This window comes from Buteo buteo, chromosome 17, assembly GCF_964188355.1.
Source record: "Buteo buteo chromosome 17, bButBut1.hap1.1, whole genome shotgun sequence".
NCBI lineage: Eukaryota > Metazoa > Chordata > Aves > Accipitriformes > Accipitridae > Buteo > Buteo buteo.
Genome location: NC_134187.1, coordinates 27700318 through 27713303, shown reverse-complemented (window position 1 = coordinate 27713303; position 12986 = coordinate 27700318). Strand labels below are relative to the sequence as shown.

At 41.1% G+C, this 12986-nt stretch overlaps 1 protein-coding gene across 15 annotated transcripts in view; it reads left to right on the top strand.

The window, feature by feature from the left end:
• The window catches only part of DST (dystonin), a 307609-nt gene that overhangs the window by 139429 nt on the left and 155194 nt on the right, over positions 1-12986 (top strand). For all 15 annotated transcript variants that reach the window (XM_075049328.1, XM_075049347.1, XM_075049329.1 and 12 more), the window contains one exon: positions 838-1004. In XM_075049328.1, coding sequence (XP_074905429.1) covers positions 838-1004 — 167 coding nt within the window. The remainder of the gene's footprint in view (positions 1-837; positions 1005-12986) is intronic.

The following is a 12986-nucleotide window of genomic DNA, read 5'->3' as shown; positions in this document are numbered from 1 at the left end:
ATTTCTATAACATGAGGTGCAAACAATACATGTTCAAATTAGGGAAATGTCTGCTTCATATTCACACAATGGTAGTTTTCTAAGCAAACCGACTGAACTTCATTAGGAGAGAATTTAATGTACTAGAAAGTAGTATTTGTATGTAAAATTCCCAATCATTTCCTGCATTCACTGACATGAAATAGATAATACAAAACCAAACCTTCTGTATCAGGCAAAATTTTTATTTATAGTCTTTCAGTCATTCCTAAAATGCTTCTCAGAAAAATTTTATCCTGAAACAGTTATTACCAGTTTTCACTGTAAATGGCTCTTTTGTTACTGAATTCCAGAACAGCAGATATTATAAATTAACCTGTTTTGAGAGAAACATGGTAGCTAAATGAAGTATGAATATTATAAATATAGGTATTATATAGGTGTGACTATATACATATAAAACATACTGCATTTTATATATAATTATATAACATTTATGTAGAATAGGTATAATACATAAAAATAATTATTATTTGCATTATCAGCATAAAATACACATAGTTAAGTATTTTTAATTATGTAATAGTATTATATTGTCCCCAGAAATTAAGAGGCTGAGAACTGGCTAACTGAAGAAAGTTGTGAAGCTATGGATTTTGTATTTCATATTGAAGACACTAAGAGTGCATAAGGTTGAGACATGAAAGAGTATTAATACAGTACATAAATAATTGTCATATTCATGTATGCAAATATCAAACAGAAAATTCTTCAGTAATTCAGAGTGGGTTTCTGCAATATTTTAAACATTATTATGGGTTAGATGTAATTGTAATATTTTCATTAACTGTATTTTAGATATCTGATATCCATGTTACTGGAGAGTCAGAGGACATGTCTGCTAAGGAGAGACTGCTCCTATGGTCGCAGCAGACAACCGAGGGTTATGCTGGAATACGTTGTGAAAATTTCACTACCTGCTGGCGTGATGGAAGATTATTTAATGCCATCATTCATAAATACAGGTAAGTAGTCCATTTGTTCTCTTGGAAAATGTTAATTACAGCATTTTAATGTGCATAGGGAGATGGCTCTGTGGTTTGTGCCTGTAGTAGCAGTGCAGCAGTGGAGATGACAGTGTCTCTTCCTGGGCAATTCCCTGCTCTTTGCAGCCAAAGCATTCCTCATTAGCCCTTGCGTATTCCTCCTTCCTCAGAAGGACATCTCCATGAATCCTGCACCTCCAAGCTGCTGAGGAGAATGTCACGGGGTTCAGTCTTCTCCACAGTCCCTTTTTGTCATACTGACATTTAAGTGTAGGCAGGGTAGTGGCAGAACTGATCACCAAAGTCCAAAACTGCACTGCTGGTGAAAGCCATCACCTGCTGCGTGACCTGAGATATGCCTGAGATCCCCATATTCTTCCCTGTATGACTTTACCATGGCCCTGGAGCCTCAAGCTTCCTCGCTTGGAGCCCAGATCTACTCTGAAATGTGTCTCCTGTAAAATGGCAGGGTATTCTCATGGAAAATGGGGTCAGCTGGCTTGAACGTTCTCAGTCTTAGAAGACAATTGTGCTACTGTATGCTTTTGTGACCACACTCTTACAAAGTTAAACAGGCATTGGTAGATCTACTGGTGGCTGCGGCGAGAAGCTAAAGGATACAGTATGTTAACTTGAAATACAGTTGAAGATGTCTACTGACAAGAGAGGATTTCTAATTCTGGATTCTAAGTGAGAAGAGATCTGTCTTGATAAAGCTGACTTTGGCATCAAAGCTCATCATAGGAACAAGATTTAAGGTCACTGCTGTGTTCAGTGTTCCCTCTTGGTTGGCAGCATCTCTCTGGTACATTTTTTGGTCCCTGAATTGAATAAGGAGTTCTGTGTCTTAGAGGACCATATGGGAGAGTATTCTGGCCACTGGGCTAATTAGTGTGTACTGACTTGTTCCTCACTCTGCAAGGCTTGCAACTTTCTGGGGTTTATTATAGCACGTGTGGTTTGTGCTGTATGTCCTGGGGCACATCATAAGGAAGTTTGAGGGTACATGACTTCCTTGGTATAATATCAGTGGAGTGTCCCAGGTAGAGAGAGACATATTTGGTATGTTTTAATGCAGCTCCAGGGAACAGACCCTGAGCAGATTATTCCGTTCTTGTATTTCCTCTTGTGGGACCATTTGGCTCACCACAGAAAGAAGCCTAGGCAGAGCCAATATGCGTGTGGTACAGGAACTAGGACACTGAAGTAAAATGGGAGATGAGTCATGCAGATGCAGCCTTTTCCTCACACGCTGTGTAGAGAGGCTGTAAGCACAAAATACAGTGCTCTGAGTCCTAGAGAAGTTTGCTGTGACAGTGCATAACTTCATGGTAAGATAAAGCTGCATCTGAATCAATGAGGTCTTTTTCTCACTATGCTTCTGTTCTGGGTAGCCAGTCAGGGAGGAGGTGCATGCCAGCAAGAAAGTCTTCTTTTAGTAACATTGGCAAGACAAAGGGAATTAGCTGGCAAAAGACTAGACTGTTTTACTTCAGGACAGAGCAGCCGAAAGAATGAACATAACACAGGCAAGTATTTGAAAAAATAAATAATTTGAAAGATACAGGGAAAGGGAAAGGCAAAAAAGGAAGGAGCTTAATGAGGTGGAATAATGGAAAATATTTCCCAGAGCTTCTTTGGAGCCTTATTACCACTTACATAGAGCAGTGTAGCCTATACAGATCAGTTAATAAATAATGAAAAACTTGAATTCCATCCTCTAGCTGTGAGAATGTTAATGTCTTGGGACATGACTGAGTACCTGCAGTTGATTTGCTAGAGCAGTGTTTCTGGTAGTGCTCTGAGTTTCATTCACAGTGTTTCAGCAGGGAAGCACAGGAACCTTGGACACCAGTGCATTGCACAAAGCAGATGATTCAGTGGCTGAGGAGCAGAGTCCACATTTTGAGTGCTTCTGTGCCAGTTTCCATTTAGCTTATCCTCTTCTTGTAAACATAACTTCATCTAAGGATTCTGTGTCCTTCCCAGGAATGTTTACTGTCCTTACCTAATGTCTTTTTGCTGTGAGAGGTTACAGATTCTCAGACACCGTCTTGCGGATGAAATCAGTGAGATTCTTCCACTGGCTTCAGTGAGCTTCTATTTTTCTTTCCTTTATCATTTTGTACCATTAAAAGAGAGATAGTAATTTCCAGCAATTGCTCACAAGATAGGAATGGTGTCCCCAAACAGTCGTCTGATATTTTTAAGTACAGTGTTTTACTCCAGAGAGCTCTTTTAAAGCTCGGTTTGTGTTCTGAGCAGTATGTAGGTTAAACAGTAACAAAACATGCACGTTTCTGGCAGTGATTCTCCATATGCTCTGTCTGTTTTAGTAGCTCCCAGTTTGTGGATCACTGGTGGTCTCATGAGCTAGTAGGCTGAGCGCCCTGCAGATGCTGCCGGCTGCGGTGCTCCACCAGGGTGGATGACTAGATGTGCCTGCTTGGGGGTGGGATGGGACTGTGGGGCTGCCACTGTGGAGCACCCCCGTGGGTGCACGTCTGTCAGTCGTGGTGTGGTGTGGTGTGGCAGCCCCTCCTGTGCCAGGTATGCTGTGGTTACTGGAGATTACTTGCAGAAGCACCACGCACCCTGGGCCAGGAGGAGTATCTGCTCTTTGTGAGTGGGGATGGGGGCTTTGCAGCAGGGATGCGGCTTCCAGTCCCAGAAGTGATTTAAATGGGCCCAGACCTAATTTTAAGGGGATGACGTTTAGTGCTATGACAGTAATAACCAGAAGGCTCAGAAACACCCAGGCGTGTTAATGGTATCTAGAATTGCAGTTGTACTGAGCGACAGTAAGCTGTACGTTGGATGGAGAGCGCATGCTTACCCATGTCAGGGCACAGAGGTGGGGGCTCCCCATGGAGGCTCTGCCAGGCCCCGTCCCACCGCCCCAGCAAGGAGCAGGGTGGCTGGGGGGGGACCAGGGCAGCCCCAGCCCCAGGTATCAGGCACCTCCCTGGGCACGGGCTGAGGCTGGGTCTAGGATGTGGGCACCACTGCAGGGGCCATAGTTCAGCTGGGGGCCAGAGCACCAGCAGCTCCCAGAGGACGGGAGCCACGCTGTCCCTGAGCTAAACCTGAGCAGAGACAGGCAAACGCCCATGCTCACAGCCCTGACACCATGGCTGAGAGGCCTTTCCTGGATGTGCCATCAAGAACATAAGCCATACAGGTCCAGCATGATCCCTACAGTTGGTCCGCTGGGAGACAGGGAGATGTCACTGTCCGGTTCTAGGTGACAGGACTGGAGTGGCAGGCTATAATTACATCCTTTCCAGGCATAAGCAATTTCTTAAATTGCAAGTACACACCAGCTTCGAGACTTGAGGAAATTGCTGAAGCTGTGGAGGGCTGGGCGAGGAGCTGGGCTGTGAATCAGTCACCAGTGGGCAGGGAGCCTCTCCCTTCAGCGGGGCTGACAGCCCACCTGCTTTAACAGCAGGTGAGGATTGTTTCATCTGGCCTGCTGGTAGTGGTCTCCATTTTTTTTAATTTTTTTTTTTCTGTCCTGGCAGAGGATCCCAGCACCTTTTGTTGCAAGCCAGCTAAGATTTATGATGCAGAAATGCAGGAATACTGCATGAATTTGCCATGGCTCGCTGCTCCCCCCAAGGTGCCTGGGAGAAGCAGGATAAGGCTGACCTGTGCTTGGCACGACTAGCTGTAGTACCCACTGCAGCATTTTGGCAGAGATCAGCAGGCCAGTGTGTGGCAGCTGGGTGAGCCAGGTTCCTCCCTGTCTCCCTGCCCTGCCTGCACCCACAGATGTGCTGGCAGCACTCTGCTTCCAACACCAAGCTTGGGGACGCAGGCAGCGTTGCGGCGCCAGATCACATGCGCGCAGATTAGTCAACTGCTCTCCTGAGCAAATGCAGTATATTTGTTTTCTTCCCTCAAGCAACAACGGTTAGGTTGTCAGAGCTTTCCATAAGGGCCTTCAGGCACTTTTTTTCTTAACTCTTAAAAGAGTATGAATGAGTTTGCAGTGATTTTTTGCAGTGTTCTTTAAATAAAGGGAAGTTATTTTATGAATGACAGAAATGAGAGGAAAAAAATTACTCTGAGGTGTTTGACTCCATATACAACAAATATTTTTTCCCTCCAAATTTAGGAAAATGTAATTTGTTTTTGCATGAGAAAGTTGCTTGTTTTCAGCAGGTTCCAGCCATCTGTGTTTATAATTGAAGATTACTCAGCTGAACTTCTGAAGAGTATATAAAGCTTCCAATGTAAAACATCCTGTACATGATTAAATTCCTGGGAAAGGAATGGGGCTCCACACCGGCCTCAAGAACTGCCTTAGGGAGCTCCATTGCAGACCCTGGCTTTTGCTTTTCATGCTGTTACTCTGTGTGAATATTTGTTTTAACATAGAAAACCAGATAAAACGATCACATTAAAAAGTCTGTTTTAATACTGAACTTGACCACTTTTGTAATTGTATGATTTTATTTAAATATATCAGCTTTCAAACTTTTTTGAACCTCCACACCTTTCTTTGGATCTGTGATCAGGCCATTTGTAAGGCTACAGATATGCCTAGGAGATTCAAGAATATTCTGTATGTCTCATCTATTATGTAATTGGCCTTTTATAGCTTAATTTTTCATTGAAGGTGTGTGTTACTTGCTTCAGTGTGTTGTGTTGGAAGAAATCTGACTTCAGGCAGTTTAAAAAGTACACGATGTTTCTTTCATACCATCGCATCATACGCAGCAAAAACCTGTAAGCCAGACTTCAAAGTTGGAGGCTGACTATAGTCAGCATGTAATGCCCAGATTTTCCAGGAGATACTGCCGTCTGCACACTGGGGTCTTCATCTTGTGGCTCTATGGTGTATTTCTAGTCACTAAGTCTGTGCTTTAGGTAAATGCTCTTGATTTGTGTTTTCCTTTTCTTATATACATAACTTTTGCCCTGAAGAAGAAATACTAATTTTTCAGAACTGTATCCCATTGTTGAAATACATAGAAACAGTTGGTGTCCATAGAGAATGATGAAGGTTAGTCTTTCATTAGGGGTTGCATGCCAGATTGGAGCTAGTGATCTAAATTATAGATACATTACACTTTGCAGATACATTTATTTTAAAGCAAAGCACATTGAAATAAAATGTTATACCAAAGTAAAAAACCTGCTTTTTTTGACCTCAGGCTGCCCTGACCCTTTGGTACATAAGGACTACAGGCACTTTCAGTTAAAAAGTGTCTGAAAATGGGATTTAAGAAATAGCAAAAATAATAGCTGTAAGATTTACAGTTAAATGGCACCTATAGACACTTCATTAAGGACAGTCACTACTGATACTTGGAAAACAGGGATGGTTACAGATCAGCTCATCTTTCTAAAGAAAAAAAGTGAAGTATGGAAGATAAGAAAAGAAGATCAATGTCAAACATGCACACTTGTAACAATGTGTGCACTCCTTTCTACACTTTATTTTTGTGTTCTTTCAATTTTTATAATAAAGAGGGAATTTTGCTTTTAGCATTTACAAAAGGAATTCCAGCAAGAGCAGTATGGAACTAGATAACAGCATTTAATGAGTAGCCCCAGTGGTGCCTGTGGTGAAAAATAGCGTCCATTCAGGAAGCACTGCAAGCTCAGCTCAGTTCCCAGATAAATCAGTGTTTTTTAAGTTCTAGTCTCAGGTGTCAGGTCTGTTCTAGTAAATGAAGCGGGTCCAGCCCCTGCTCTCCGGCCTTGTGAGTAAGTGGTACAGCAGGGCTTGTGTCTGCATGGCTGAACTCTCCTCTCTGTCCCCCAGATAGGGTGCAGCCTCTTGAGGGCAGTCCTGGGTCAGTGTTGTCCCTTGAACTGGGCTCATGTATTGCTTGGGAGTGCGAGGGTTGCAATGGGCCATGGTCATGCTATGGGAAGGACTAGCAATTAAAGAGTCACAGGCCCTTGATCTGGCCTTCTGTATGCTTCCAGAATAGACATGCCCAGTTATGTCTGGGCTTTTAGGTGAATTTCAGCAACCATACAAAATGGGAAAGACACTGGTTAGGAAAAAAGTGGATAAACTGTGTTTAGGTCAGGCAGCAGTCTGACAAGTGAGCAGGACTGTAGTATATGCATGAAGGGTTTGAGAAAAGAAAACAAGCAAGGTTATTTCATGTAATGCTATACCAAGGCTTGCTGAGACCACATGCAGACAGTTGTCTACAAATTTTGGCATCACCTAACAAGAATGATAATTATTAGAAATGCTGCAGAGAGGGAAAGTGGTGATAGAGTTCAAAGGGGTGCATTTTGGGCACAAGTTTGAAGAAAAATGTTTTTTACTATATTGTTAAAGAAATGTGGTGATCTGATCCAAAGGAGCCTTTGCTAGTGTTAAAATTTGTGCAAGGCCTTAATGATGCCTTAAGTTGTATACAGTTTAGAGAGAGACCAAGGAGAAAATAGCTACTATTCCCAAAGGAAAGAGGAACAGAGGCTGACGGTGAATGCAGTACCGAAAGAGTGTAGGTACACTGGGTGCTTCATGTGGGAGGAAGAGGAATAGAAGCTGCAGCAAAGAGCGTGTCCCCAAAGGAAGCAGCACTGTGACTGCTCCATAAATGCCAGATAAAGTGAGAGGCAGATTTTCCAGGGCCACAGTGCTTTTTTTTTGAAATATTGCTATAGTAACTCTGTATACTTTCAGAACTACTAAGCAGCTGGTTTTGGGAGTGTGGCATAGCAGGGAGCAAGCTGGACTCCGTCCTGCTAAGTAACTGTTCTGATTTAGGACAAGGATTAGAACTGGGATGATTTGCCATGTATGTATAGTTAGTTGAACACTAAGCTCCTAGCCAGCAGTGCGTGTGTCATCCCTCTTATGTTAAAACATGTTGCAGCTGGTCAGGTACTGACATGAATACATTCCTTAAGGGGAGGAGCAGCGCTGCCTCAATTTGCAGTAACATGTTGACCACCCTTGGGGAATGAATGAGAAAGAAACTAAATATTACATAGTGTTAAGCCTTAAAATGCTAGGGGATGTGTTTTGAATAAAGAGATTAGTTGGGTCTGCTAGTTTTGGCTTGCCATTTTGTAACTTGTAATTTATTATTACCCAGCTTTAACAAAAAGAAAATGTGAGTTTGGTTGCGTTGCTCCCCCCGCCACCTGCCCCCTTCCCAACCACCTCATTGTTCAAAAGCATGGTTGTTACTGTTTTCAACAGGGTTTGTTACATAGAAGAAATGAACTTGGCATTAAGAATTGGCAATTTGGGAAAAGATAAACAGCATTCAGGATAATTAAGAATATTGACAAGCAGACATGCTTTTAATCTTACTTGCCTGAGTATGCATTTACATATAACTAATGGGTTTAGAAACAAGTAACCTCAGCTGCAGTTCAATTGAATGTACTCAGAAAAATTCTGTGATGGCTCTTGGTAAAGTCTATATTAAAATAGTACTGGAAGCAGGCCTGCAATTTTAACATCTTGTGTTGTGGTGGTGGTTAGCCTTAGCGGGTATTAGATGGAAGACTTCCAGGCAGTTGGGTTGATTAATTTCAGATCTGGACTTAAAATGATCCCTGTGTATGTTGTGCTGGATTCTACTGCAAAGTAGCAGCTGAATGACAGATAACAGTTTTCTTTTTGCTATAACTGAAAAGAAAAAAATACTGGGATGAAATCAAAGCTTTTATCTTGCTTAGGCCAAATGGGAGTAAAGTGAAAAGTAAAGCTTTGGGTTGAAAGGCCAGGGTTTTTTTTCAGGTTTCATGTGCCTCTTATTCTTTGAGCGGTAAAGACCAGGATACCTAAGGGTGTCAGAAGCCTTTATCCAAAAGGGTATGGTGTCTGAGCAGTGGTGACATATGTGTTGACGATAAATTGGACAGGGAGAGGTCTTGGTCTAATGGCAAGTTCGTGGCACATGGAGAAACAGTTGCTTCCAAGGCAGGATGGCACAAGGAGCCTTTGGGAAATCTTTTGAACTCATTGCAGTACCTCACCCTTCTTCCCTGTTGGTAACTGTGTTAATCCCACTGGGAAGCTAGTGTATCAGGCAGTCACTTCTGGGGTCTAGAGTAGTTTTCTCAGGGAGCAGAACAGAAAAATCATTTGGTTGGGTTTCTTCATTGTCTTTTTGGTGTTCAGACACTCCAAGGAAAGGTACTTTATGGTTATTTTTGTAGATTGCACAGTGTGGGTTGATGTTAACAGCTGTGAGCCTCATTCCTATTTAAATATTATCATAGGCAAAAAGTTGGCAAAGTTACTATAGAATTTTTGTAATAACAAAAACATCTCATATTACAAAGAGAATGTAAAATCTGGTTTTAAAGCTGGTAAAAGGACTGACTGAGATCCTTTCTGGTTTCATTCCTGTGTATATTGAACTTGAAATCTACGTTGCAAACTTACTGCCAAGTTGTGATTAGGGTTCATTTGGCGTGGCTAAAACTGAACTCGATGTTTAACTGATAGGTCTTTGATGTTACAGTGCCTCAGTTGTGTCTTTATCTAAATCAATTGGTATGACAAGTTACAGGTAAAATTCTGCTATGCAAACAAAGGTAGGACAGGAGGTTTCACTAGGTTTATTAAACACTTTGCTTGTCAAATCAAGGACATGCACAATAGAAGGAATTATTTGAATTAGCTGTGTATATTGCTAGGGGCTAACTTAATAAGTTAGGGCACTTGAGGGCTTTTTTCTTCCTTATTTTTAGTGCAGTTAAAACATTCATTCTTTTTCTACTGGAAGTCTTGATACAACATGTTAGGATGTCTGAAGAATAGACAGGAAACATCCGTAAAAAGTGCGCCCTTGTCACACTGTCACTTGCAATATTTTTTTCAGAATTACTCGTCATATCTGAAAACGTATATGAAATACTATGAAAAAGATACACAAAGGAGAGCTGAAGAGTTCAGATCACGTGAGAATTCTTCAGCTCTTGAGGGAATAAAAGGGCATGGTTGTTCATCTTTAGAGAGGCATTGAGTGAAATCTATAGGGGCACATAAAATCATGAATAGTACAAGCATTCCTGTCATACCAACACAGGAGAAGATAAAACCAAAACGAGTGTAATGATTTTGCATAATGATCATGCAAAATGCATTACCACAGTATGTTATTGAGGCTGGGGACCTGTGGAGCTTGAGAAAAGTATATGCCACATACTTGAACAGACAATCTGCAGAGCTGTATTCAGCAGCATGCTTTTTGGTTTATCGCAGTTGTAAGGATAAAACTTTCCTACAATGACAGTTTTCAATTAGAAAATTGTTTGTATTTTCCCTGAATTCTGAAGTGTTGCCTAACTTCAGTGATGACACTGTTCAGCATCACCCAGTGGTTTGATCTGTTGAGATAATTATTTGTGTCACTATGTCATGTATTAGTTGAAGATATTATTGTAAAGTCTATGGCTGAACAGTCATTTTAGTCTCACATTTGAGATTACATGAAATATTTTCCATATCCCCCCCCCCAAAAGATATTTCTGAAAAGTAGTCAAATATTTATGTAAATGGCTTCAAATAATTTGTGTCAATTGGCCAAGATAAAAGGATTTAATGGAGTACTTTTCACCTGCTTTTCACCTTTAAACTTCCAGTCAAGTGCTGAATGATGAGCTACCAGGTATCATATACCATGCATCTCCTTAATTACAGTAGTAAAATTTTGGTAGCCTTTTTGAATTTGTTTCATATTAATTGAATGAGAAAGTCTTCAAGAAGTCCTAAACAAAACTGCAATAATCATTGTTATCAAGTCTGTGAGAGCCAGTTAAGTAATTCTGCATTTAAAATGTACAGCATTGCTTTATTTTTCTGCAAGTTTCAGTCTCAAAACATGCATGTTCAGTGAGGCAGCACATTTCATGACAGCTTTGCAGTTATCTAAACTTCTACTCAGTACAGTCAATGGATTTGGCTTGCTCTGAAGTAATTCTTAGGTTCTGGATAGCTTGCTAGATAGGTTGCACTGGTTGCGTTGGCCAGATTTCCACTAACTATAATGAAATACCTATAGACACTTGCATGTAGACACCTAAATTTCGGTGCCTGGATCTGGAGTTGAATCTTACCCCTTGTTACTTTCCTCATCCTCATATATATGTAATAGAGACCTTGTCATCTCATGGAAGTATAAAAGCTGGAGGCTCTCAAATCTTTCTCTGTTCTTTCTTGTCACATCTGGGTAAATCTGTTAAAAAGAACAAAAGCCATTCTTCCTAGAAGTTACAGTCTACAGTTACACGTCCTGTGAATGCTCAAGGCTGATTACTGATGATCAGACCTGGCTGTGCATTATTCCGTGTAAACCTCCTTTTCTGGCCAACTCCACTTAATAGTGCTGTAACTGTAGATTAGAAGTCCTGCCTGTCCTTTGACTGACTATTTCCTCTGAAGGACAGCTGCAGCCAGTTCTTCGTTTAGGTACTCTGTCACACTTACGTCCATGATGTATCTTTCATGTTTAATTTTCTAGCTTTTCTACTCAAATGTTTGTGAGTAGTGTGCAAAACTATCCATCCAGCAGACATGTGAACCCAAGGACCAGTGCTAAGGAGCTTCAGGCAAAAATGGTCACCTGGTTCAGACATGGGGTTCAAAACTTAGTTTTGCCAGTTGCAGACATTGGCATAGAAATTAGTGCTCACATTTCTGTACTGAAGTCTGAGAATGAAGGGTTCTTTCCTAAAATAGAGCAAGAAGCTCAATGAAGCTAGAAAACGTCCTCATGTGTGATTGTTGTACATAGATTCTTCTGAGACAAATACACAGTTTTGGAAGGGATCCAGAGCTTCTGAAAGGAGGGTAACCTAGGGTATACTGGAAGATAGTGTTGACTCAGGAGTCAACATTGTACCTTCTTTCCTCAGCGTGGGTGTTTTGACACCAAGGAATCTGCTACAGAACCTTGTGCTGTGTGTCTGTATTGTGGTCCTTGATTCTGATGATGGAGGAGATCTGTTCCTCCTTAATGCCACAAAGTCATACCTGCTTGCCATTTTTGAGCAGAAAACCTCCTCCTCTTCTTCTGTAAGAGATCAGACTGTGGAAGGAAATCTGAATTACTCTGCTCCCTGAAACTTGCATTTCTAAGTTCTCTGCAACTGGGTTACTGAACCCAGCTAGTCCTCTGTGGTCTTTTTTTCCCCTAAGACATGGCATCTTTATATTGAAGGTCCCATGTGCCGATGGACAAAAAAATCAGGAAAATAACTGTGGTAGGCATATGCATTAGCAAAGGATACCTCCAACACTATAATTGGATCTCATGGTCATGACAATGTACAGAGCACTGCATCTGCAAACATTGGGCATCAGTAGAAATGTGTAGGTCACAAGGACAGTATGTGTTAGTTAAAGTCCAGGAGTCATTCTCATTGTGTTGATGCCTCCATCTTTATAAAGCAGGCTCTTCAGCAAGCTGTTTTGAACAAGACTTAGATTTGTACCTGACGTGGAGATAAATTCTTTAGTTAAAGTTGCCAAATATTGACTCTACATATAAGCTGGTGTAAATATTTTTCAACTTTTTGGAAACTGTTAAGAGATCAGTTAAATGGTAGGCATTACTATATAGTAGGTTAAATAATAAGTATATTTTGTTTCATCATCGCATTTGTAGAGTTCCTGGGAAAGTAACAAGCAGACACATGTTAGAAGAGATAGAGCTAAAATATCTGTTTTACATGGACGTTTCCTATTTTCTGATTCCTTTCTTTGCAATCTTTCTGCAAATAACCAAATCTCTAGAGATGGTAATCTATTTCTTGTTCTCCCTTCTGCAATATGTGTTGAATCCTATCTGTTTGAGAAGTCTCTCTATTCTTGTCTTTTTAAAATTTATTTTATGACTATGTATTCTGGCATGGTCTTTAATTTGTTCCAGTAGTCCTCCCATCCCCGAAAAATGTATGAGTCTGTCTGGCACCCATCCTTTTCTATTGTATGTGAACAATGAAGAAAATAATTTGTTTAAT